This window comes from Neophocaena asiaeorientalis, unplaced genomic scaffold (assembly GCF_003031525.2).
Source record: "Neophocaena asiaeorientalis asiaeorientalis breed wild unplaced genomic scaffold, Neophocaena_asiaeorientalis_V1.1 scaffold242, whole genome shotgun sequence".
NCBI lineage: Eukaryota > Metazoa > Chordata > Mammalia > Artiodactyla > Phocoenidae > Neophocaena > Neophocaena asiaeorientalis.
This window is the reverse complement of record NW_020172451.1, coordinates 2,886,848-2,913,577: the sequence shown is the minus strand read 5'-3', so window position 1 is coordinate 2,913,577 and position 26,730 is coordinate 2,886,848. Positions and strand designations below refer to the sequence as shown.

At 51.9% G+C, this 26,730-nt stretch overlaps 1 protein-coding gene across 2 annotated transcripts in view; it reads left to right on the top strand.

Moving 5' to 3' along the window:
* The window catches only part of TBC1D22A (TBC1 domain family member 22A), a 316,529-nt gene that overhangs the window by 174,989 nt on the left and 114,810 nt on the right, over positions 1 to 26,730 (top strand). The window contains exon 9 of one of the 2 annotated variants that reach the window (XM_024737552.1): positions 9,464 to 9,573. The exons of the other annotated variant lie outside the window; for it this stretch is intronic. Within the exon in view, the coding sequence (XP_024593320.1) occupies positions 9,464 to 9,573 (110 nt within the window). The remainder of the gene's footprint in view (positions 1 to 9,463; positions 9,574 to 26,730) is intronic. 2 annotated transcript variants of the gene reach the window in all.

The window sequence follows — 26,730 nt, the reverse complement described above, 5'->3', positions numbered from 1 at the left end:
TATGTTTTAAAAAAATATACTTATTTATTTATGTAGGCTGCGCTGGGTCTTAGTTGCGGCACGCAGGATCTTTAGTTGCGGCATGCATGTGGGACCTAGTTCCCCGACCAGGGATCGAACCCAGGCCCCCTGCATTGGGAGTGTGGAGTCTTACCCACTGGGCAACCAGGGAAGTCCCCATTTCTTTATGTTTTTAACTGACTTTTTCATAAGTGAACTTTTCAAGTATTTTCCTCATTTTTACCAGGCTGACATATATTTTTCTTGCTGGGAAATAACTCTTCGTAGATTGCTTGATGTTACTCCTTGGCCTGTACTGTGTTGCAGATGTTTATCCAATTTGTTTTACTTCCTCACTTTTGTACTTACAACTGTTTTACATTTGAATATGGTGACGCAGACCAGGTTTTCCTTCTGTCCTGGGCTTTTCCCTGGGAGGGTCTTTCTCTGAGCTGCGCTCACACGCTGAGTTGGGATTCCATCATCACCCTGGGGGAAGTGCCTCTACACGCACCTTCTGGGGCGACTTTCTGTCCCAGCGCGGCACCCCCGGGCTTTCCTCGACCCCTTTCTGAATGCAGTTCACCAAGGCTTTTGGGAGCAAGCAGGGTCTCGTGTTGATCAACCTTTCTTTCCATTTGGCTGTGTTAGTAATGGTGAGGGAGAGTTTTGCTGATTGATTTAAAGACCCGTTTATCCTTCGAGGAATTATTTTTGACTTACTTAGATAAAGGGAGTAAATCAATTGAATGAATTGATTTATGATCAGTTTGCGTTTGGCAGGTGAGCGTGCCTCCAGGAAGCTTATTCTCTGTACGAATGACTGCTGTCCGCCTTCTGAAAGATGGGTCTCTCTACAGAGCCTGCTTCTGATTGGAAACACGGCATCAGAAAGGTCTTAACCAAAAGTCTTCCACTCCTTTCCCCGTTAGGGAATACCGAAGGGCTTAAACCCTTTAATTCAGTGAATAGATGTGAAAGCTTTCGTCCTGTGAGCCTGACGAGAGAGGGTCGAAGCCCCACTGCATCTCAGATGAGCAATGTGGGTTTAATGGTCTGTGTGCCCCTGGGGAAGGCCATGTGTGTCCTGCTTATGACTCTTGGCGCGCGGAGAGGGCGGGAGCCCGTGAACCTGGGGGCCTGTTTTCCTGAGAAAGTGTGCCTGCAATTCTCAAAGGCGAGCTCAGCCTGAGCTGCAGCCTGTCACGGGGGCCTCAAGATCAGAGGGAGCTTGGCCTTCTCAGAGCCCCCTGAGCTTCTGTGGAAAGGAGGCTCTTAGGGCAGGCTGTATGTGACATCGTTTGGAAGAGTGCCTCCTTCAGTTTGAAGGAATTCTCCTTGGTTGACTTGTTGTTTGCATAGCCATTAGTGGAGGCAAGTTAGACTTTATGTATAATCTTAAATTCAGCAATAATTTGGATATTTCCCTTAACCAGAGACATTGGGGTAAAGTCTTTTTTCATTCTTCCTAGAGTGCGTTGGCATAACTTTTACTGTTCCAGGTCCAGCTGTTGATGTAGTTACTCCTCCCTCCTAGGCTGTCGGCTCTTTGGTGGCAGTCTGTCACTCCGCGGCATGTGGGATCTTCCCGGACCAGGGCACGAACCCGTGTCCCCTGCATCAGCAGGCGGACTCTCAACCACTGTGCCACCAGGGAAGCCCTGGCGGGTGTTTTTGGGGCATCTGCTGTGTGTGGGTGGAGGGCCTGGGGACACGGAGGGCAGGGTGGGTATGGCCTTGCTCTCCAGGGGCTCTTACTGCAGTGGGGGGACAGAGCACACAGGTAAAGCAGTAGGGAGTGACACAGCTCATGACACGTGCCGTGGAGGAAGTGCCGCGGGGCGTTGCTGCGTCGTGGCCTGCCGCCTGTCCTCTGCAGCAGGTGGTCCAGCATCTGGCATTTCACGGTGTGGAGTCGATCTGTTCTCTGGCAGTGACTTTTCCAGCTGGGGGACATGAGTGGTGCGGCCCAGGATCTCATGTGAGCCTCTGTGGCGGCTGATGTTCACACGCTCTGTTTGGGAGCATCTCCCCCGCCTCTGGCCTTCTCTTCCTGTCCACAGCGCTGTCCCTCCATCACGTCCCTGTGACCCCCACCCCCCTGCGTGCAGACGCCGATGCACAGGTGTCTCCATGGCTCCCCTTCCCGCTGAGGAAGTCCGGCTCTGGAGCCTGCCGCCGGGGGCCACGGAATCAGGACCCTCACCACCTCTTGTCCCACCTAGTTGTGCAGACGCCCGTGCAGCTTCCTGGCTCTGCCTCCTGAGGCCCCTCCCTCACGTCACCTTCTTTCCCGTCACTGTGTGCTCTGTTCTGCGTCTTCCCAGGCCCAGTTCGGATGCCACGTCTCCCCTGCTCACGCCTCCCCGGGGGTCAGGTTCTCTGTGCTCTTCTGAACCTGCTGTGTCTGCCCCTTGTCCCTGCTCACTCTCCAGTTGGCTGGTTCTTTGTCCACAGACACGGCCATGTGAATTGCATCTCCCTAGAGATAAATCAGGTCCACAGATGTTATCAATAAATAAGGCCGATAAGCAGAATGAGTGAGTGAGCGCATCTGTGGACGAGCGCCTGCACCGGTGCCCTCTTCCTCCAGGCTCCGCGGGTGGTTCTTGGTTTCGTCTTCACCTGCCAACCATATTCACGTTTTCTTGCACATACAAGTGCTCAATACAAGTTAATAGAATCAATCAGTATTTCCACCAGTAGCGTTTCTGTTACCAAAAACTCTTGCTCACAGAATTATGGAAAAAATCAAAGATCCCTTCAAGCTAAAAGAATGTTACGAGATTAAAAATTTTTCTTTTGCCAAAAGGACATTATGAAAACAAGGGTCACTAAAGATACAGAAATTTCCGTTCACTCTTGGGCTCCTTACCCACACCACCACTGCCGTTTTCCCGTGTTGCCGGGAGGCCCTTTCCCCTGGGGATCAGGTACCCATATTGTTATAGGAAGAGACCAGTAGCTGCCCGGCCCCGCCTCTGTCCTGTTCCCGAGAGCGTGCCTTCTGCTTGGGGCTGCATGTCTGTGAGACTGGAAGCCCCGATGGCGGGTGTGCTTGGGGTGGGGTGGGACGGAAACAGAGCCCGTTGTTGGTGAGAGAAGGTCGATCCTTGTCACTGGGGTCCCTCTCAGGGCCGGAGGTTGACAGTTGAGCGTGGCCCAGTGGTGCCGTCTTGCCTGACCAGGGGGGAGCGTGTGGTCCTTGCTTTTTCCTTGATCTGTTACCCTTGTCTGCTGACAGCCCATCCACCCACGTGTGCCCGGGACTGTGGGCTGTGGGTGTTCAACCACGTCACAGAATTGGGCATTCTGACAGGGTGTAGTCCGTGACCTTGCGTTGAACGTTATTTACGTTAGAATTGAGCATTCCTACTGCTCAGCCAATCTGATCATAGCATCCGTTCTTTTTGCCGGGCCAAGGAGTTTCGTGAATTTACAGCCTTGAGTTGTGACACTACTCTGGCCAAAGCAGGATTTTCCCCTACATTGGAGCCCAGATCTATGTAATTAAGTGCTGGAGTCTCCATCACCAAAGTGTCAGGGTTTCAAATTTAAAACTCCCAAGTTGAGCGATGCAGCAGATTAGACAGGAGAACGGTCCAGCTTGCTCATACAGAAGGGACTATTTTTGATTACCAGCTAAGCTTCTAATTACGTGAAGAGGTTTATCGCAGGGCTCGTGCACAGGGGGTGATGGACGTAGTCGTAACAACAGCGTTGGTCCCCTCCCTGCCCTCGCTGTTCCCCAGCAGGGCCGGCGCTCTTCCCCACACCTCGTGCTGAATGAGGCTGCTGTCCAGCCCGCGCTGGCGATCGCTGTCCTGGAATCCCGTGATGGTCCCAGCGCTGTTTAAACTGAGCAATTTCCCCTTTCCAGTTAGCGAGGAGGCTGTGGGAATCCCGCCCCCAGGAGACGGAAAGCTTGGTGAGCTTGTGCGGCAGTCCACAGGGGCGGGGACAGGGGATTGTTTCTTACGCACGAGGTCCTGCTTTTCTAGAGCTGTTGCCGTGCAGAGAGGTTAGGGACCAGGGCTCCTTCCTCCTCTCCACACGCAGTCAGAGGCCCCGGTGCCCGGCCCGTCCAGAGCGGCGGCGACACTGAGGGGGCCAGCACAGCCTCTGGGCTCTGCCCTTCCCGGCCCGCTCCCTGCCTGCAGGCCCCATGTCTGTCGGGTGTGGGTGTTCTCCTCAGCGGGCTGTTTTCAGATGAAATGGCCCCGGCACCAGAGGACGCGCTGTGGAAACTCAGGCGCGACACTCGGTCCGTCCGTCCGTCCGTCAGTGGTGGGCACCCTCGTCATCGCAGCGTCCTAGGGTTTTGAGCTCATCAGCCTGCCTGTTCATTTATCCACTGATGCTCTCTAGTCTCCTGGACATGGAAACACGGACAGGAAATTTCTGCTCTCTATTTGCCTAAGACAGGCTTTGGGGTATTTCACAGCAGCAGTTATATCCCTGTGTGGTTTTCTCCTGACCAGGCTGAGTACCTTCCATTCTTTTAATAGTTTCCTGTATCTGCCCATCCATCCACCCACCCACCTGCCCACCTGCCCAGTCTGGCAGAGGCTGGCTAGCACTGGCCCCACCCACTGAATGCCAGCGGGCCCCCTCACTCTAATCCCTCCGACCCCCAAACACCCTGTGAGCTTCTCAAACCATTTACAGTACCACCACCGTTGGGCACTTTTTCTCAAGGGTTATTTACCTGTGGAAAAGACAGACTTTAGTTAAACTATCCCAATGGCTTAACCAACACTTTTTCCCCTATTGCTAAAATAACTGCATTGTGAAAATGGATGTTCTCTTTTTACCCTGTACCTTTCCGTAGAGAATAAGCAGTGATAGTTTCCTACCCCATCAATCACACCCCGGGGCACCCACGGTTCTCCGCGGCATCCCTCTGAGCAGTGTTCTCTGTGTGCACGTCTACACAGACGTGCAGCGGTGGAGTTTTCCATATAAATGGAGTTGTGGGTAAAGATGGGATTGTTTTACAAATTGCTTTTTAAACAATCATATGGTAGGACAGCGTTTTCAAAGAATTTATTTAAATCATCCCCTAAAGGTTTTCTATGATCTAAGAAGACAAGTGAGATTATTTTTAATTAAATGTCTGCTTTTACATCCTGTGCCTTTATATTTGGTTGTGGTCCACTTGGGACTCCTGATCTACTGCCCAGGGCTGTGGCGGTCAGCGCCTTTTCTGCCTCACCCAGGCGCCCCTTGGGTTAGCCTGTGCACTTGATGTCCTCCCTGGCACTCTGAGGGCTCTCTGGGGTCACCTTCCTCAACGTGGTGTCCCCGGGGTACAGGGCCTGGCCCCTGAAGGGAGGTGTCGTGGATAACGTGGGGAGGAGGGCTGGGTACAGTGTTACTCATGCCAGTGTTGCTGTTTGTTTGTGATTAGAAGATAAATGCAAGACAGAGAATCTAGTCTGTTTTTTGACGAAACAGTTTGGTTTACATTCCGTTATTTTAAGTAACGTTTACACGTTGCCGTGGTGAGTCCCAGGCGGTCCTGGCTCCCAGCCCTGCAGGGTGGGGAGTGGGGAGGCTGTGTGGGCCCTGCCCCCGCCCTGGGGGCCCTGTGCTGCGCCCCCCTCCCGCGTGGAGCATCTTCACGGGTTGTGTCAGAATGGCCCAACCCCCCAGGTCCCAGGGGTGCTGCAGAGCCACAGCCACAGCCACGTTGTTACTTAGGCCTCACCTCCGTCTGCTGCTGGCCTGGGCCTGTCTGCTCTCCTGTACCTGTCAGTTGATCATTTTTTCCCTTTGGGTCGTTTCTTCCTTTGAACCCTGGGATGGCCCGGGAAGCCTCACTTCCGTGGGTCTCTCTCATTGGTCTTGGCTGACGGCCTTTCTTCCGGCCTCTCCGCTGTCACTGAGTCCCACCTGGCGTGGGCTCCATGGCCGCCGGCCTGAAGCCCAGACTCCTTGGGCCTGTGCAGAGTGGGGCGGCTCTGTGTTTGGGTTTCCTCCCCTCTTGGTCGCCCCCACCCTGACCCCCGGGCTGTCCCAGGCAGTGGGTGAGCTCTGGTGGCAGGTGTGCACCCTTGGGGTCAGATGGTCTTGACCCCGAGAGCTCGTCCCTGCCCCGTGGTGTGGACTCTCTGGGGGGTGAGTAGCTTAGCCTCTACCAGACCAAGCCTGTACCACACCTGCTCTTTTGTTCGTGGTTAGGTCCAGCTGAGCCCCCTCGGAACCAGCAGTGCCCTGTTTCCTGTGCCCCCGCCAGGGGCACTCCTGGGCCCATCCCTCGGCTCTGACTGCACTGCTCTCTGTGCTCCCCTAAAAAAATACGGGGGGTCGTTATCTCATCCTGACAATAAGGGTCATTCCGATTCTCTCGGCTTTTCCAAGACAGATTAGCATAGGGGCTCTGTGAGTTAAATGCCATTCCTTCATTACATCCAAGAGTACCAAATGGCCCGTTGTGAGAAATGACACCGATATTTCCTGGGATAAAATAATAAGCCAGCTAAACAGACGAAGAAAACTCACCCAGGCTCCTGCCCACACCCCGTGGACCCGGGCTGAGGCAGCCCCGTTGCTTGTGACCCAGGAGAGGAGCCTGAGGTCTGGGGAGGGCTTTAGTCCCCCGCTTGCCTTTTCTTATAGCTGAGGAAGTATCTCAGTGCTTTGAAGGCCCTTGAAAGAGGGTACGTGGACGGAAGACCTCCAGAGGAGCCCTCTGAGTATTGTCGACGCGGTGCCCTGAGAATGGAAAATAAACCCAGCTCTGCACTAGTCTGGGGGGATGCTGAATCGAGTTTCTCAGCGAGCAGGTCTCCGCCCCGACGAGGTGACTTGCACTCCTGTCTGCGGACTTGATCTTGCAGCAGGAAGGGCGTCGTGACGGGTGGGACCCGGTGCAGGGCAGCCCTTACAGCGCAGGGCAGTGAACCCCATCTGTGAACTGGTGGTGATGACACCTCCCGCCTCGGCTGCCACGAGAAATTCAGGAGCCAGGCCATGTGCAGAAGAATCAGGTGGGCCTCCATCCCAGGGTGTGCTCGGGGCGTGTGGGCACAGGGAGCCTCCTGGGACTGCAGAGTTCCGAGGCCGGGCGCCTTGCTGGGCCATCCCGGCGGGCAGAGCGGTGCCCAGTGCAGGAGGCAGGGCCCCAGCCCCGGAGGGGGGCAGCTGGGCTGGTGCAGGTTCACGGGCGCACTCGGGCAGCGGGGAGCTCAGGGCTGGCCCCGGTGCACTCTTCATCCCAGTCCCATGTCACAGGGAAGGGGACAGGGCCGCCTGGGTCTGTCTGCCAGGGCCTTGGCTGAGCACACAGCCTGGGTCCGAGTAACCCACCCTTCCCCCATCACCCGGGTGACTGTCTGGTACCTAAATGTTTCTGTTTTCCATTTTTAAGTTGTTTTCCCCTTTAACCCACCAGCTTCTTGGGGGCGTTTGTTCCTCCTCATCTCTGTGCCCAAGGGTCCGGAGTTTAGGGACACAGGGAGGGCCTGCTGCCTCTCGTCACTTTGCCTTGACGCGGGGATGACCCAGTGACCACCGAGGGGCGGGGGATAAACACAGTGTGGCCCATCCATGCGGTGGAAAGTTATTATACCATAAAAAGGAGGGAAGCATTGTCACAGGCTACGACACGGTGACCCTTGGAAACATCGTGCTCAGTGAGAGAAGCCAGACACGAAAGACCACGTGTCCTGTGATTCCACTGAGGTGAGATGTCCACACAGGCACGTCCATGGGGGCAGGACGCAGCCTGGTGGCTACTGGGGGCTGGGAGGGGCAGGGGGAATGGGGAGTGACTGCTAATGAGGTCAGGGTTTGTCCGGGGCGATGAAAACGTTCTGGAATTAGATCGTGGTGATGGTTACCCAGCCCTGTGAATATACTAGCCCGCTGAGTGCTACACTTTAAAGGGGTGAGCTTTACGGTACGTGCACTATATCTCAATAAAATAACCCTCCAAACCGAACCAAACCAACAAAAAAACTCGTTGAGTGAATGACTGAGTGAATGAGGGGGGGCAGATGAAGGAAGGGAGGTAAGAGTGCTGTTTTCCTTTGCACAGAAGGACAGACGTGCCTCCAGGGAGACGCGGTGATTAGAAGTTGGATCTGCTCTGTGGTCTACACGGCCGTGAGGCTGTGCCCGGTTGGATGTGTGTCCGGGGCCGTGGCCTCCTGTCTGGGCTCCTGAGCCCCCCGTGGAGGCCCCAGCTGGTTGGTTTCCCCACGGAGTGCTGGCCTGGAAGGACCCTCCCTGTTTTACTTTCCGATTTCCGCTGCGAACAGAGGACGGAGTGGGAGGGTGTTCACAGGCGGCTCTTCCAGCCCAGCACCCGGTGGGAGTCAGGCCGTGTTGGGCTGCTGCTGGGGAAGTGATCGAAGCCCGGGTGTGAGGTGTGCACAGGTGCGGAGGGCTGGCCTGCTCTGTGGGAGCGGTTACGAGCCCGGGCTCCGGGACGGATGGCGGGTCCACGCCCTGACCCCACTGCTTACCAGGCTGCCACCGGGCCGGCTCGTTGTTTCTCTGTACCCCATTTCCCAAGGGGTGCAATGGTGGCCGTAATAGAATTAATGCATTTAAAACATGAAGAAGAGTGCCTGGCATCTGATAACCACTCAGTAAATGTTAGCAGTTATCATTATTACGATTATTGTCAGTTTTACCCACTTAAAACTTTCTAAATACGTTCCGGGCTGAAATGTTTCTTTTCTTGAAGAACATTTTCCTTGCAAAGTCGCCATGCACATTAGCAAAATACAACAAAAGCAAATAAAATCAAAAGATAGGATGCACAATTTAAAAAAATTTTATGAGTGTTATGCTGGATGATAGCAGTTTTTATAAGGATCTGAAGTTAATTTCTTCAAATGTCTGATAAGCCATTTCAATTAGGCATCTGTTTTGCATTTTAAAGCTTTTAAGTTATGCTTTCTCATTCGATTTTTTATGCTTGGAGGAGGAAATTATTTAGAGCACCATTGCCTATTCTTTCTTTCAAACACATCTGTGTTTTTGCTTTCTTGGTGTTTGCTCATAGCATAGAAATATTTACGCAGTGTGGTTTTGGGAACTCTAACCTTGGAAACGGGTTTTTAGAGGGGTTATTACTGAATGAATATGTGAATGTATGAGAAGCAGAATTTTAGAAATCTTAGGAAAAAACGTTCAGACCTCAGTGAGGAATAAGTAATAAATTGATATTTTAGGTCCTCTCTTATTAGGATGTGAAATGCCTGAGAAGCAATGATTTACAGTATGTTAATTATGTTAATTAATTGGAGAGGATTCAGAATCTGAATTATCTGCAACTAATTAGGTATTAAAATCGAGAACCATTAAGTGATGAGGTGGGAGATGCCAAGTCATCTAGCTAGAGCGAGGAGAACGGGCGGGGGTGGGGAGGCGGGTCCCGCCGGCCGAGCGCACACGCTCGTTCACCCCGTGGGCTGACGGCTCCCTGTCTTTCCCCTGCCCCGCGGCACAGATGAGGAGGACGTGGACACCGCCGACGTCTCCTGCGTGCCTGCGGACGCGCTGCGCAACGTGGAGGCCGACACGTACTGGTGCATGAGCCGGCTGCTGGACGGCATCCAGGTGAGCCCCCCGGAGGCAGCGCCACCCCGTGGCGTCCCTCTGGCGGAGTTCATACTCCTCAGGGTGACTGTGTGTCTGCGGGCGCACACGTGCCTCTGGAGCCGGTTGGAGGGCACAGCGCAGGGCTCGGAGGGACCAGGCCCCCCCTGCAGAGTTCCCCACCCCGCCCCACTCGGCCGCCGGTGACTGTGGTCCTGCCCCCCAGCGCGGGGCGTCGTTGACGAGCCTGACTGTCTGCGTGAACTGTGTTCAGAGGAACCCGCCTCTTAAAGGGCGTCAGACTTAAAGGCCTTTGGCTCCGCCTCCGTGACACCGGGGCCGTCAGCGGCCAGCCCCATCATCCCCGCCCGCCTCGGGTCAGGGATCTCAGCGCTCGAGGACCAGTGACGCTGCCGGGTCCCAGAGGGAAGCATGAGCTGGAGGGCATCCTGCCCCCCCGTGGCTGGGGCTTCTGCTGGACCTGGTGTCAGCTGGGCCCCTGGCTGGGATTCTCCCTGGAAAGCCGGAGTCTTCCGGGGCCTGGGATGGTTTTATGGAATCATCCATTCTCCTAAATCAGGGGGAAACTCACACACAGTGCCCGGGGAGGAGGACGTTGGCAGGTCAAGAGCAGGAAGATGGGCTGGAGCCTTGCGTGTGGCGGGAAGTGGCCGCGGTAGGTAGACGGCCCTCGAGCCAGCTGTGGGCCATTTTAGGCTTGTCTGGTGCCCACACAGCTTTGCCAGACGCTTGCCTGGGGCCGGGGCTGCACCCACTCTGGGGCGGGAGAAGGGACTTAGGGCCGAGCTCCCGGGCTCACCGTGGGGTGAAGGGGAGAGGTGTGAGTGCTGCGGCACCAGGCATAAACCACGCTCCGACGACACGCATGCGGGTCAGAGTGGGACCTGGAGGGGGACCGTGAATTTGCCGACAGAGGAGAGGAAGAGCCCGGGGCAGGGTTTTGGTCTGAGGTTCGTTCCCGGTCACTCACTGGAGGACGGTCCAAAGATGGCTGCCACGGGATGGACGCTGTGCGGGGGCCTTGGGTTCTGCCAGGATCCCTTTGCCCCAGGTAAGGAAGGCCCTTCCACCTGAAGAGAGAGGACTGGTGTTGCGGATGCACTCGTCACAGGCGTTTCCCACCAGCTTTGGCTTTTCCTGAGCTGTTGTCATAGCAGGCGTTCCTGATGCCGCCCACGGAAGAGGCCTCAGCTAAGCTGCTTGATTGGATGGAAATGGCCCAAGCAAGGTTTTTCTAAGATGTCATCTAAAGGCTGAGTGAGGCCCTGAGGTTTAATTTGAATAAATCAGCTAGGACGATTCTGTTGAAGAAAACTGTGTGGGTTCCCATTCCGCTTGATAACTTAGGAATTGACAAAGAGAAAGCAGAAGCCCTTTCTGGAGTTGAACAATAGAAAGCTTGTATCTGAGAGCCCATCAGAACTCCTCCTGACTGATTTTGTATCTTGTAAAGAAAAATGTGCCTGCTGGCGACAGATTTTGGCCCCAGCATCAATTCATCCTTTCTCTACTCTGCTAATGTTTTCATATTTTTCAGTCTTTCTCCCAAAACTTAAGACTCTTAGGAGGTTGAATCGTAATCTGAAACTTTTTATAAATTTCAGATGTCACTTTTCTGATCATGAGTGATGGAACTTCTGCTATTTAAATACAAGATTATCCGGCTTCTATTTGTAAATAAAATCAGCTGTACAATGAAACCGATGCTGCCTTTCATTTTTCACCCGAGATTTGTTGTCTGATGAAATGGTTTCTTGACAAGGGTGCTGCGTGGAAGGCATAATGCTTCCCTGGCGCGCATGTGTGTGTGTGTGTGTGATTACCACGCACGCCAGGGCAACGGCAGCCGTCTGTCTTTCTGTCACATGCTCACGACTGATTCCATGAGATCCTCACGTGAGCAAGCGTTCAGCGATGCCCGTTACCAGCATCCAGGGAGTTTGGGGGGGCTCTTCTGTAATTCCCTTAGATGAGGCCATCCCCCGTGACCCCATGCGAGCTCCGTGGGGGACTTTTCAGTGTGTGCAAGTACTCTCGCCATTGTAGTTTGGATAAGTGTGAGGATATGAACTGACTTAAAATCAAGAGGAAACATGGACCAGGTGTCATAAACCCACTGTACGCTATTACAAATAACATATTTTTGTGATAAATGAATATTTTCCCAAACAAAAATGTTTAGTGAGAAGAAAGGCATGGTTTTACTTTATGTGCCTTGACAGAAGACAGCTGAATTCTCATATGTGTTTCTCCAGTCAACCTGTTGTAATATGTTTTCCCTTTAATACTGTACCACAGCCGAACAGATGGTAGTTTCTTAAAGGTCATGCAGTGTGAATGTGAAGTCATATCAGTGGACATTTTGTGCTCAGTCACAGTGAAATCCAGTGACCTGTCTTGCACTTGGAATAGATCTTTTACACACGCATGGTTCTGTCACATCAGACACTGGTCACTGGAAAATCCTGGATGCCCGAGGTATGCAGATCTTCTAAAACATTGGTGCGTCTCATCATACAGTATCAAAAAATCACCTTTGTTAGTGTTACCACCGTCTCATAAGGAACTGTCAAGCCCAGAGTGGTGGAGAAAAGTTCTCTAAAATTCAGATTTGGGCTTAAAAGTGCAAATATTATTATTGGCAGCAAACACTGTGAATTGGTTCCCTTGAGGTGACAGGGTAAGTTTGTTCATTTTTGAGAAAAGGTCTGCCAGATACCCAAGTTTGAATAACCAATTTGCCTGTTGGTCATTCTTTCACGTACGTTTTCTCTTGGAAAGTGTATCCAGTTCTGCTCTCAGCTCAGAGAATTGCACCAAAAATTGCTTTTCTGGAAGAAATCAATGTTTTTGGGTGCACGTCTCCAGAGCTTGACACGTGCTTCCCATTTTCCCCATAGAACACTGAAAAGATGTTTATCAAGGGTCAAGATTTGACCCAATACTAATCGTAAGATTGGGAACTTTCCTGTGTCACCCAGGACATCCTTGAGTGGAACTGCCCCTTTTAACCACGAGTGTGTGGCATTGAGTGCGGTTGTGGACGCTGCCTTGGTCTGTGCCGCGAGCCAGCACTTCTGTAGCATGACAGCAAATGCCAGCACGGCGACAGAGGTAGATGATGCCTCAGCGTCATTATGAATGCAGTTTGGACCTCACAGACTGCTGGAAAGGGTCCCAGGGAGCCCAGCGGTTGGCTGAGCACCGTGGGAGCTGCAGCCCCGCAGGGAGAGATGCTCTCATGGAGGGGCCCCCAGGGTGAGCTCACAGGAGGAAAAGTACAAGACCGAGAAAGTGCGCCACGAGTGAATGTCGGCTGGCACTGGGGCTGGGGGAGCTGTGCCCTGGACTTGGGATCCTACCACAGTGGGTCTTTCTGCCCACGTCCTGCTCCTTGGATCCTGGGCATCGTGAGTTGACTGCATGTTCCCAATGGGGCCATTGGGAACGTGAGGTGGAGGGCCCTGACGTGGGCTTTCCCGTCTCATTGGCGGGATAGAGCCACACTCGGGTCTCATAATGAGGTCGATTGTCCTCAGGTACTACGTGAAGGGTCCAGCCAGAGATTTAATTTTTTTTTTTTTTTTTTGCGGTACGCGGGCCTCTCACTGCCGTGGCCTCTCCCGTTGCGGGGCACAGGCTCCGGACGCGCAGGCTCAGCGGCCATGGCTCACGGGCCCAGCCACTCCGCTGCATGTGGGATCTTCCCGGACCGGGGCACGAACCCGTGTCCTCTGCATTGGCAGGTGGACTCTCAACCACTGTGCCACCAGCGAAGCCCCAGAGATTTAATTTTTAAAAATAATTTGGTGGGGGAATTCCCTGGCGGTTCAGTGGTTAGGACTCAGCACTTTCACTGCTGTGGCCTGGGTTCAGTCCCTGGTCGGGGAACTAAGATCCCACAAGCCACGCAGCATGGCCAAAAAAAAAAATTTGGAGGGCCGTTATTTCTTCCAGTGGTTTCACGGATCGTGTCTTTCTAATGCCGCCTTTGGAGGTGCTTTTTGGTTAGGTCACCAAAGGCCGTGTGAGCCAGTCCAGCTGGTGGGCTGCTTCTTTACAGAGGACCGCCTTGCGACAGGCCAGCAGGACCTGGGCCTTGGGGCCGAGGAGGAGAGTGCCCGTGTGCTTTCTGAGGGAGGAAGCTGCTCGAAGGCCTCTGCTGCGGCGCCGGGGCAGGGCAGGCCCAGGTCCCAGTCCAGGTGGGCGAGCCCTTCTCTGGCTTCTCGGGGATTATTCTTGGGCCTTTGCCAGCCTTCTCATTTCACTAACAACATGACGCCAGGGTTGTCAGGGAGCTCTCACCTCTTGAGTTACGGCTTCCATACTTGCCTGCCCTGCAGTCATACTATTACTCTCAGATTCATTACTTAGCAGGACAGCCTCTTTGAGTAGAAAAGGACTGTTGCCTTTTATAATCAGTCATTTACATTTTCTTTCCTTGGGGAAGAATTACTCAATTCTAAGAACTGGTTGCTGGCATGGAAGGGATGGGAATATTGGGGAAAGCGACGATATTATCTTGGAACTTGCCAGAGAAAAGGCCGGAAACGTGCTGGTGTAGTGTCTGGCAGAGAAAGGCCCGGAATGACCAGACCTGTGACTGGGGGCTGGAGGGGACACTGTCTTGTGGGGGGCGGGGTGGTCCCTCAAATACAGCTGCTGTGAGTTAGCCAGGGGGAGAAAAGGGACGACGTATCACAGGGAACCAGAGCCTGCACAGGGAGCCCTTGGAGAAGGTTCTGCTCTGTAAAGGAGAACGGCCTGAGGCACGCTCAGAAGGTGGCCCAGGATCCTCAGAAGGATCCAGAACCTCGATCTGTTGCCGCCTCTCAACCAAACTCCAAGGAAAGAGAACAAAGGGCCGGGCCGGTGCGTTGCTTGGGAAGGTGGTGGAGAGGATGCTTACGTGGCCTTGACACATCAGGAGTCTCCAGCTGGAAGGGGCAGCGGAGCAGCAGGAGGAGAGCGCAGAGCCAGACCTCGTGCCCGGCCCGCATGTGGGCAGCGAGGGGCTGGAGCGCCCGCTCCACGCGGCACTTTCCTGTCTCGCATCCAGAGGCGTCACGCGTGGGGTGGAAGCGCCTTCAGAGCTGTGATGTTAGAGCTCCAGTCGATAACAGTGAGGACCCTTGGCAACATTTTAGAAACGTTTATTAAGTAGACAAGAATGTGTGGGTTACTGGGCTGAAGCAGAAGATTCGTTAAGAGTGAGTTATTGTACGCCAGTGTAAAAAATGAAGATTAAAAAAATCAATTTCCAGCAGCATTGAAAACAGCGAAATCCATGTTGTTGCCTGGGGGAGTCGTTCATTCCTTTTAATTACAAAGCGGTGCTCCATCGTGTGAATCTATCACAGTTGTTTAAACATCCTCCAGTTGGTGGAAGCCAGGGCTGTTTCCAGTCTTCGGCTGTCAGGGGTGAAGTTTCCGTGACCACTCGTGTAGTCGTCCTCTCGTTGACGTGTGTTTCTTGTCTCTTGGGTCAGTACTTAGGAGTGGACTTGCTGGGTAGTGGCGTAGGGCTATACTTAGTTTTTATGGAAAACCTCCAGATCTTTTCTCTGAATTGGTTGCGCCGTTTCATAAACCCATCAGCACTAAGGTCTGGCTGCCGCACATCCTCACTGGCGTTGCACGGCCCTGTTTTTATTTCTGCTGGTTAGCAGTCGTGTGTGTGTGTGTGTGTGTGTGTGTGTGTGTATCTATGTATCTATCTTGTTGGGCTTCACTCCACAGGCTTGCAAGGCCTGTACTTGCCCAGCTTTAAGAGTGAAGAAAGAGCCTGGAGTCAGCAACAGAGACATCCACGGTTTAATGGACGGGGGAGCTTAGCTCCTGGAGCAATGCCTCACCACGTGCGGCGGGCGGTGGGCAGGACATGGCGGCTGTCTTCACTCCTGGGGGAAGGGGACGTTGCCAGTTTTAGGGGGAATTGACCTCAGGTGGGCTTGTCAGTTACCAGGGAAACCAGCAGAGAGGCACGCCCCCCTCATGGCCCCTTTGATAAGAACAGTCACTAGCTGGGGCCTGGGGCAGGTATGAAGGGAGGTCAGTCACATGAGCAGGTGTAGGTGAAGCGGGCACTGGTCCAGCAGGGACGTACAGAGAGCAAGAGAACAGCCATCTTGAGTGGCCTGACCGTACGGTGTCTATATATCTATATCTATATCCATATCGAGAGAGGGAACGAGAATATTTTGTCCCAAGTTTGTGGCTTGTCAATATACACTTAAAAAAAAAAGTATTTATTTATTTTTGGCTGCATTGGGTCTTCAATGCGTTGCTGTGCGCGGGCTTCTCATTGTGGTGGCTTCTCTTGTTGTGGAGCACGGGCTCTAGGCGTGTGGGCTTCAGTAGTTGTGGCACGTGGGCTCAGTAGTTGTGGCTTGCGGGCTCTAGAGCGTAGGCTCAGTAGTTGTGGCGCATGGCCTTAGTTGCTCTGTGGCACGTGGGATCTTCCCGGACAAGGGCTAGAACATGCGTCCCCTGTGTTGGCAGATGGACTCTCAACCACTGTGCCACCAAGGAAGTCCCTCAATTTACTTTTAAAAAATGTCTTCTGGGGCTTCCCTAGTGGCACAGTGGTTGAGAGTCCACCTGCCGATGCAGGAGACACGGGTTCGTGCCCCGCTCTGGGAAGATCCCACATGCCGTGGAGCGGCTGGGCCCGTGAGCCATGGCCGCTGAGCCTGCGCGTCCGGAGCCTGTTGCTCCGCAATGGGAGAGGCCACAGCAGTGAGAGGCCCGCGTACCGCAAAAAAAAAAAGTCTTCTGCTGAGCAGAAAATTTTAATTTTGTTGAATTCTAATTTATTATTATTATTTTTTGTGGTAACGGTTGTCTGTGTCCTAACCAAAAAGTCTTTTCCTATGCCCAGCGTGCCAGGGTATTCTCCTATGTTTTTCTTCTAGAAACTATAATTTTAGTTTTTACTTTTAGGTCTGTCATCTAGCTTGACAATTTTTCTGTATGTGAGGAAAGCACCATGGTTCTTTTTTAAAATATAGATTTCCTAGTTAACACAGCACCATTTGTTGAAAACAGTTTTATGTTTCCAGAGTAGATTGCTTTGGCACCTTTTCTGAAAATCAAATGACCGTATACATGTGTGTCTATTTCTGGACACTCTATCATGTTCCATTAATCTGTTAATGGGTTGTTATGCCAGTACACACTGTCTTCACTACTGTAGCTTTTCTTGGAGTTCGGTGAAGTCCTCCAAGTGTGTTCTTTTTTAAAAAAAATTGTCTTGAGTATTTTTGGTCCTTTGCATTTTTTTTTTTTTTTTTTTTTGTGATACGCAGGCCTCTCACTGCTGTGGCCTCTCCCATTGCAGAGCACAGGCTCCGGACGTGCAGGGTCAGCGGCCATGGCTCACGGGCCCAGCCGCTCCGGGGCATGTGGGATCTTCCCAGACCGGGACACGAACCCATGTCCCCTGCATCGGCAGGCGAACTCTCAACCACTGCGCCACCAGGAAAGCCCAGTCCTTTGCATTTTTATATAAAGTTTATCATTAGCCATTTCCTACCAAAAAAGCCTTACGGCCTGGGATTTAGAATGGAATTATATTTTGAGTCTATGTGTCAGTTGTCCCAGAATTAACAGTATTAATTTATTCTAGTCCGTAAGCATGGTATAGTTTTAAATTTATTTAAATGTTCTTTAACTTACCCTAATAAACATTTTGTAGTTTTCAGTGTATGGGTTTTGCTCATCTTTTGTTAAATTTGTTTCTAGATTTTTTTTTTTTTGATGCTACTTTAAATGGTATAGCTTTCTTGGTAAATTTTGTTTTTTTTGATTTTTACTGATAGTTTTGTACAAATACAATTGAGTTTTGTAAACTGACAGTTTTCCAGTTCCTATTGTTGTGTAACAAATTTCTCCCAAACTTCCTGACTTAGAACAACTGTTTTATCACTCTCACGGATCCTGTTGGTCAGGATTTCAGTCAGGACACACCACGAACCTCTGTCTGTGAACCACGGTGTCTGGCGCCTCGGCGAGACGGCTTGAAAGCTGGTACAAGTTGATGCCTAGGGACTGGAGTTATCTGCAGTCTCACTCTTTTAAGTGTGTGGTGCCTGGGCTTGGACGGCTCTAAGACTGAGACTGTAGATTGAGCTGCCCACACATGGCCTCTCCATGTGGCTTAACATCCTCATGGCACGGTGGCCTTAGGCAAGTCAGACTTCTGACATAATGGTTCAGGCTCCCAGTTAGACTTCCAGAAAGCAAGGTGTAAGTTGCACTTTTTCATGACCGAACCTCAGAAGTCGCATAATATCACTTCCACTCTCCTCTTCTGGGTAAAGGAGTCATGAGCCTACTTTAAAGACAGGGAGATAGACTCCATCTCTTGATGCAGGAGTGCCCTGGTCACATCATGAAAGAATATACGGGATAAGAGAGGTTGTTGTGGAAAATATACGCCACACCTTGTTTCTTGTAATCTTGCTAAATTCACTTGTTAGTTTTAGGAGCTTTTGGGTAGATGCCTCAGGATTTTCTATGCGTACAATCGTGTCACCTACAAATGAATAGAAGTTTACTTCTTTCTGTGTAATATGTGTGGCTTTTATTTCCTCTTCCTGCCTTTTTGCACTGTCAAGGACCTCACGTACAATGTTGAACGGAAGTGATGAGAGCAGACATTTCTACCTCCTTCCAGGTATTGGTGGAGAGGGTGAAACATTTAGGCGCTCACCATTAACTTTGATGTTAGCTGTTGACTTTTCATAGATGCCCTTTACCAGGGTGGTTTTGACAGTGCAAATTCCACAGACAAGGAGTCTGTATTTTCAATAAACATTCTGCCTTATTTTGGTAGGTCTTTTTCTTTACATTTGAGGAATACCAGTATATAAAGGACGAAGAGATTGAGGATAGAATTTGTAAGACTTGGTGGAAGAAGAGCTGGAAGACAGATCATAGTTTGCTGAGACTTTTAAATAGTTATGAATCAGTATTTTGCCAAATGCTTTTTCTTTGTTGAGATAGATGCTCATATGATTTTTCTGACTTATTCTGTTAATGTACTGAGGGACATTGATTAATTTTTAATGTTAAGCCAGCTTGCATTCCTGAGATAAGTCCCACTTTGTCGTGAGATGTTAGTCTTTTTATATGTTTCAGGATTCTCTTTGATATTGTATTGTATTGTATGTAATATATTTTAAAAGAGGTTTACATCTCTGTTCACGAGGAATACAACTGACCCTTGAACAACACAGGTTTGAACTGTGCAGGTCCACTTACACGTGCTTTTTTTTTTTGCCTCAATTAAATACGGGTAGTACTACATGATCCAGGGTTTGCTGAATCCACAGATATAGCACTGCAGGTACAGAGGGCTGACTATGCGACTTGAGCATCTATGGATTTTGGTATCCATGGGGGCTCCTGGAACCAACCCCCTTTGTATACTGAGGGATGACAGGATTGTCTTCCATTTTCTTTTCTTCTATGTATTCTCTTTTTCTGTTCTGGCATTAGGGAAATGGTGATTTCATAAAATGCTCCTGTGATTTCTGAAAGAGTTTGGGCAAGATTGGTATTGCGTTTTTCTTAAATACTTGATGGAATTCAACAGTGAAGCCATCTTGGCCTGGAACTTTCTCTGTGGGAAAGTTTTAAGTACAAATTCGATTTCTCCTCTGGGTTGGGCTCCAGATTTTCTATTTCTTTTCTTGTCAGTTTTGATAATTTGTGTATTTTAAAGAGTTTGGTCATTTTAAACAATTGTCTAATTTATTGACATACTGTTGTTTGCAACATTCCCTAATTCTTTTAATGTCTATAAGAACTAAAGTGATGTCTTCAATTCCTAAAATTGGTAATTAAACTAATTGATATGTGTCTTGAGATGTGTCACGTAGTCTATCTTGATGAGTGTTTCATGTGTCCTTGAGAAGAATGTGTGTCCTGCTTTGCTGGGGGAAGTTCCTGTAAATATCGGTTAGGTCATGTTGGTTGATAGGTAGTGTTTCTCCTGTCTTCTGTATCCTTACTGATTTTCCGTCTGCTGTTTCTGTCAATTGCTGAGTGAGGACTTACGACGTTTCCAACTCTAATGGTTGATTTGTCTCTTCTTTTAGTTTTGTCAGGTTTTGCTTCATGTTGTTTGAATCTTGGTTATTAGATACACACCCATGTAGGATGATTATGTTTTCTTGATGAATTTGTATGCTTATTGTTATGAAATATTCCTCTATTTCTGGTTATATCCCCTGTGCTGGATTCCAGTTCCTCTGATATTAATATAGCCATTCCATCTTCCTTATGATTAGTATTTCCTTGGTGTGTCTTTTCCATCCCTTTGCTTTTAATCTATTTGTGTTTTCTTATTTAGAGCACGTTTCTTGTAGACAGCTTATAGTTGGATTTTGCTTTCCTACCCTTTTAGTGTGTGTTTAGTTCATTCACATTCATGTAATTATTTATATGGCTGGGGTTTACGCTGCCATTTTGCTATTTATTTTCTATTCATTTCATCTTATTTCCTCCCTTCTTTTGCACGCATTGGGTACTTTTTAAATTAATGGACTTTGTTTTTTAGGGCAGTTTCAGGTTTACAGAAATATTGAGCAGAAAGTACAGAGAGTTTGATATACTCTGTTGCCACCTCCTCACACACACAAGGTTCCTCCTGTTATTGACATCTTGCGTTCGTGTGGTGCCTTTGTTACAGTTGATGAGCCAATATCCACGTGTCATTATTCACTAAAGTCCATAGTTGACGTTGGGGTTCCCTCTCTGTGCTGTACATTCTGTGGGTTTGGACAAATGTATAATGACGTGTATCTACCATTATGGTATCATACAGAGTAGTTCACTGCCCTAAACATCCTCTGTGCTCCACCTGTTCATCGCTCCCTCTCCCTGAACCTTTGACAACCACTGGTCTTTTCACTGTCTCCATGGTTTTGCCTCTTCCAGAATGTCATTTCCGTGGAACCACACAGTGTGTAGTCTTTTGAGACCGGCTCCTTTCACTCAGGGAGACTTCCTTATTATTCATGTTAGTTCTCACTCTGGCTTATCGGCCATCTCTCCTCTCCCCACCTTTCTTTTAGTTAGTGGTTACTTTTTTATTTTATTTAATTAATTCATTTATTTATCTACTTATTTATTTATTTGTGGTATGTGGGCCTCTCACTGCTGTGGCCTCTCCCGTTGCGGAGCACAGGCTCCGGACGCACAGGCTCAGCGGCCATGGCTCACGGGCCCAGCCGCTCCGCGGCATGTGGGATCTTCCCGGACCGGGGCACGAACCCGTGTCCCCCGCATCGGCAGGCGGACTCTCAACCACTGTGCCACCAGGGAAGCCCAGTGGTTACTTTTTATAGCACGTATTTATAACTTACCTAGACTCCCTTCAAATACTGTTGATCTTGGCGAGACAGCAGTGAGCGGTGGCTTGAAGCAAGATCTTAGTTCCCTGCCCAGGAAGTGAACCTGGGGAGCCTGGGTGAAAACCAGGAACCCCAGCCACTAGGCCAGCTAGGGCTAGAGGCTCGAAGCAAAGCTGCCGTGGCGCTTGCCCCCGTTGAAAAATGCATTTCTCAAGGAGGCAGAAACTGTAAAAACAGGTACAAAGTTAGAGACACAGCACAACAGGTGGGAGAGCACACAGAGAAACAGTTTGCTTAGTTAAGACAGAAGCAGGGCAGAGATGCACACGGGGAGAGAAAGGGTGTGGGCGTCCCCCCAATGAGGAGGGGCCCAGTAAAGAGGTGGTGACGTCATTCATATAGGGCGGTTCTTCCGGGTCTCTTTACCTTTGGCCAATCATCTGGTTTCTTTTTCCACACGTGACCTGCCCTAGGCCCCTCCCCAGCATGCGTGGATTTCAGCCCAGAGGCCTATGGGACGGCCTTCACATCACCTGTTATGGAGTGGCGCCCCCTCCTTGTTGACCCCCAAGGAGCCTTTCTGCACATGTGCAGTCGGGGAGGTTTCCTTGACCTCAGGAATGGTCATCTTATCTCTTTACTCCGGCAGGCCTCGGCTCCTGCTGTTAACCTTGGCCTTGGAGTGTGTGGGGAAACAAAGCTCCAATGTTCTCCGCCTGACAGACTGCAGCCGTCCAGCCGGGGCCCACCCACCTCTCCCTCACTGTTACAGCGCCTGCCGCCGCTGCAGGCCCGTGTCCGAACGCAGGCATTCAGCATTTCCCCGTCTCCCCCGCAGTCCACAGGAGGAGCACCGGCCGCTCTGCCAGGGCTGGGGGAGCCTCCAGCCTTCACCACGTCCCATGTCCCATGTCACCGGGGAAGCTGTGGAGGGGGTGGGCGGGTGGCTGGGCGGGCTCACCCGTGGTATGGACTCTGTCTGGGCTCCTTGAGAGATAGCAGCTCACTTCACACCCCCAACGCCTTGGGAAGGAGCCGTTCCTCACCATTTTACAGACGAGGAAACAGAAGATCAGAGAAACTAGGCTCGCGGGTGGGAAAGGAGTTGGCTTGATAGACTTTTTTGTTTTGTTTTGCGGTACACGGGCCTCTCACTGTTGTGGCCTCTCCCCTTGTGGAGCACAGGCTCCGGACGCGCAGGCTCAGTGGCCATGGCTTACGGGCCCAGCCGCTCCGCGGCATGTGGGATCCTCCCGGACTGGGGCACGAACCCGTGTCCCCTGCATCGGCAGGCGGACTCTCAACCACTGCGCCACCAGGGAAGCCCTTGATAGACTTTTACATGCTCTACCGTCTGAGAGGCATCACGGAGCTCTGTCCTCGTCCTTCTTTCCTCTTCCCAGAGACCATGGCGAAGACGTGGAGGGTGTGAGTTTACGCACTGCCTCTCAGCTTGGAAGGACAGCTAATGTGATTGATGACACGATCAAGGTGCAGAATGAGTTCCACTGCCTGCAGTTCCAGCTGAGAGCCAATCAAACAAACGAGTTCACAGGAATAAGTGAGAAGCCCTACGTTCAAGTTCACAAAACCAAGCAGTACGGTTCATTGAATGCAGCCTGGACAGCCTGGGTTGACTGCGTCGCCAGTGGGATGCTCTCATGGTTCTCGTGCCCAGATTCTGGCTTTGGTCTTGTAGCTGACCTCTTGCATCCTCTCTGGCCCCTTCTGTTACGCCCCACCTTGCGGCCAGAGTCATCTTTTCCAAATGCAAATCTCGTAACTGTGGTGGCGCCCCATTTCCGTGTCAGTAGCTTCCTTCTGTAGCTTTGCTGGGGTCTCACCCTTTATCCCCACGTGGCCTTCTAGCCTCGGAATGGTCTTCTCCCGTCAACCCCAGCTTCCTTGCGGCCCCTCCCGCCGCACTGGCCTTCATTCCACGCTTGGAGTGTGCCTAGCTTCCTTCTGCCTGCGTCTCAGCCCGGGCCTCCCCTCCTCTGCGTTGTCCTCAGGTCAGGCCCCCGTTCTGTGCCATGGCGGCCGGGCTCCCCAGGGCACAGCCAGCCCCCATGCGCATATGCGTGGCCTGCGTGATGAACGTTTGCTTAACGACCGGACCGTCATCTCTGGACTGGAGGCCCGTGCTGTTTTCCTGCCCAACTGTGTTGGGAGGCCCAGGACTGCCCCCGGGTCCCATGACTCCCAGCATGTAGCTGTGCTCCCGGCCGTGATTCCTCCCAGCACAGTCGTGTGAGGCGGCAGCGGCCAAGGGAGAAGGCCCGGGGGGACCCAGGCGCCAGCTGCCCGGAGTCCTGCCCGGTGGAGTTGCAGGAGACGCCTAACTCCCCAGCGACGAGTTGTCACTGTCTGCCGGGAGCTCGGTAGAGGCTCTGCGCCTGGGATCTGTACCGAGGCTGTTCACATAGGTACCTCGAAAGCAGGAGCTTGGCGTAAACCACGGTGCTCAGCTGAGGCCAGCGAGCCATTCTTACTGGTTCGGGAGAGGTGGGAACACCCGAAATCCTCGGTCCCAGGCGCTGGCTGAGGGAGGGCCGACCTTGCACATGGGCCTGTCTCGGGATGGCAGTCTCCGGCCTGCTTTTCCGCACCGTCTCAGCTCTGGCCTCAGGGTATCGTCTCACGCGTGAGGCACTCAGGCAGTGTTTCCTGCACAGAGGGAAGAGCTCCCAGTCCGCTGTGGTTCTGTCGTCCATGGACTGATGCATCAGTTGCACTGATTGGATCATCAGGGCGCCTGAAATGGGGCCTTGTATTGCTGAACCGTTCCAGTCGCAGGTCCGGGGCAGGTGAGGGAGGCAAGTGTGGTTTGAGCGTAAGAAAGCAGCTTTCTCAGAGTGAGACTGGCCAGGAAAGGGGTGTGGGGCTTGCTGAGGACTTGCGTCTCTGGTCTGGGGGCACAGCCCCTTGTCAGAGGTAAGAGGGATTCTCAGTTCTCTGGGAGCTGGGAGTTTTAATAGGCAGTGCTGCGGTCCTTCCGGCTAAGCCGATATGCGTGTATCTTCCATCTCGTCTCTGAAATGCTCCTTCAGAAGAGTTTATTCTGCTTGTCTTCTGAAGAGCACAGAAAATGCTGTTTGTTATTGCTGGAGGGTGAGGCGGGAACGGCAGCATACGCGAGGCAAGCCTGGTGTGCATTTCTTTATTTTTTTTCTGTAAAAAGGTAAGCAGAAAGGTAAAGTCCGTCTGCTACGGACTTCACTTTCTGTAAAACATTGCCCCAAAGGCCGTTGTATTCTTCAGACCTTCCTTCCTTCCCTCTGACCCGTAAGTTTTACATATTCTATCGTTTCTTAAAGGCACAAACTCAAATCTCAGTTTGAAAGGACATGCGTGGTTGCTTTTCACGGAGTATTGTTAATATTATGACCGTTACTATTTCTGTAAATGTACCGCATTCTTATTTACTTCCTTATTACTTCCTATTTTGCCTGCCTAGTCATACATTCATTCAGCAGACGTTTTCTGTGCCAGGTGCGTTGCCGGCGCGGGTTTGGATGGCATGCTGGGGGTGGCGCCCCTGCCTGAAGCGGGCAGAACCCACGGTCAGATGAGGGGCGCTGGTGGAGCCCTGCTGGGTGGTCTGAGTGCCAAGTGCCTCTCCTGAGGCCACAGAACATTCTTCTCCCCTCACACCTTCCAACTCAGCCTCTGGCTCTGGAGTGTCCCTGGTGTGCCCTTCAAAGGCTTCCTGGCTACTGTGGGGCCATCCTCAGCCGACCACACTGTGCCCCTTCTGAAGGGTGGTCTTCTCTGCCCCCCGCCCCCTGCCTAAATCCAGATGCCAAGGCCACACCTGTCAATCTTCTCAGGTCCTTTCACAATACAGATTTTTTTTTAGTCTCTCGGGTGTCATTCTTTTCTTATTATTGGATTTTCAAGAGAACTCATCTCCCTTACCTGGGTTTTGAACAAATTGAGAAATAAAATAGTGGCAGATGACCAAAGAATAACTTTTGTTTCTTCTAAATGAGAAGCTTGAAATCCTGTCTTAGTGTGAGAGCCAAATAACCTGGCTGACTGAATCCCAGGATCATTCAGGCTGACCCACCCTGTCAGAGCCAGCGCTGGGCCTGGGCAGGACCCCCTCACGTGCATCAGAGCTGTACCAGGAAGCAGCCTTCCGGGGGTGGGGGGGAGCAGCCTCCCTAGGGGAGCAACCTTCCCGGGGGGAGCAGCCTTCCCTGGGGGAGCAGCCTTCCCAGGGTGGGAGCAGCATTCCTAGGGGAGCAACCTTCCCAGGGGGAGCAGCTTTCCCCGGGGGAGCAGTTTTCTTGGGGAGCAACCTCCCTGGGGGGAGCAGCCTTCCAAGGGGGAGCAGCCTTCCCTGGGGGAGCAGCTTTCTTGGGGGAACAGTCTTTCTGTGGGGAGCAGCCTTCCAAGGCGGAGCAACCTTCCTGGGGCATCAGCCGATTCTGAGAGCTGGAAGGAGGACTGAACCTACTGGCTGTTTCATCCCCCAGGCTTAGCAGTTGAAGTTACCTTCTCGGGGTGAGTATTTCTGGGCATGGAGATAGTGCAGGAGAGGCACCAACTGAGTTCCCTCCACTTGGAAGCAGACCCCGGGTTTGAGAGTGTTTCCCTCAGCTGGCTGTTTGCATAACCATTGGGTCCCTTCTCAGCCAGGGGCATGGTCCGCCTTGGAGCCCACAGCCCATCGGGACAGGCCAGCCCCCAGTGGAACCCCTGCTCCTTTGAGGATTCTCCTGGGACGCCGGGGAGAGGACGTTAGAGCCTGGTCCTGATCGCTTTGAAACATGTCAGAATTGAACATTAATTAGATCATCTGTAAGGCCTCCACCCTTAGTTTATTTCTCATCCGTAATTATGTCCTGCTTGACTCTTCCACCTGTCGCATCAGAAATTCCACCATGAGGTGAAGTGCCAGTGTGTAAGCCTCCAGCTACAGAGCCTGCCCCGCATTCGAGTATAAATCTCCTTATGTTACCCAGTCTCAGAGAGAAAGTGTCTTAAGGCCAACCCTTGTAAGTTCAAGTCCAAAACCAGAATTTCCGTTGCCCATTAATGTCTAAGTCCGTGAAAGCTCACGGCTCGTGCTTACCTTGTGCTGTTGCCCCGTCTCGGCCGGAGGGGCGCCCGGTGTCCTTCCAGGACACACACAGGCCTTTCAGGGCCCAGAGGTCCTGTCCATTGAGCGCCAGTCTGTGAAAGCCCGCGCTTCACAAGACTTCAAAGCGTGGCAGAACGCACAAGCTTGTCACCGTGTCTAGAGGGCACATCACGCCAGGCCCCTGTGGCAGCCGCCCCAGGAGCACCGTCCCCCTGTGCAGAGCAGGGCGCATGTGGGACCTCAGGGTTACTCTGAGTCGGGGCACCGCACGAAGCTGTCCTCGGTTTTGCCCTCGCGGGGATGTGACAGTTGGATTCAGAGGCTGTCACTTGAAATCGACTTGGGAGAAACCTCAGCAAGAAGTTAGGTCTGAATTTACTCATTTTCTGTTTCTGCGGGAAAAAGATCCTTGTTGCCTTGTAGGCATTTTAAGTTCTGTGTCATCGTGGCTGCCACTCCTGCTCTAGTTAGGAGGGGTGTGTGTGTCTGTGTGTGCGCGCACGTGTGTTAAACCCAGAGTGCCGACTGTGCTGGAATCAGAGCCCTCCACGTCTGACTGCTTAGCCTTAGATGCTGCTGCTGGTGTGAAGGTCCTCTTCTCCCCCATGCTGTGTCGTTGGAGCCCCCCTCGCAGGTCCTGGGGCGGGTGGCACCGGGAGTGCTGTTCCCACGTCCTGGGGCCTCCCCCGTGCCTCCCTGAGGACAAGC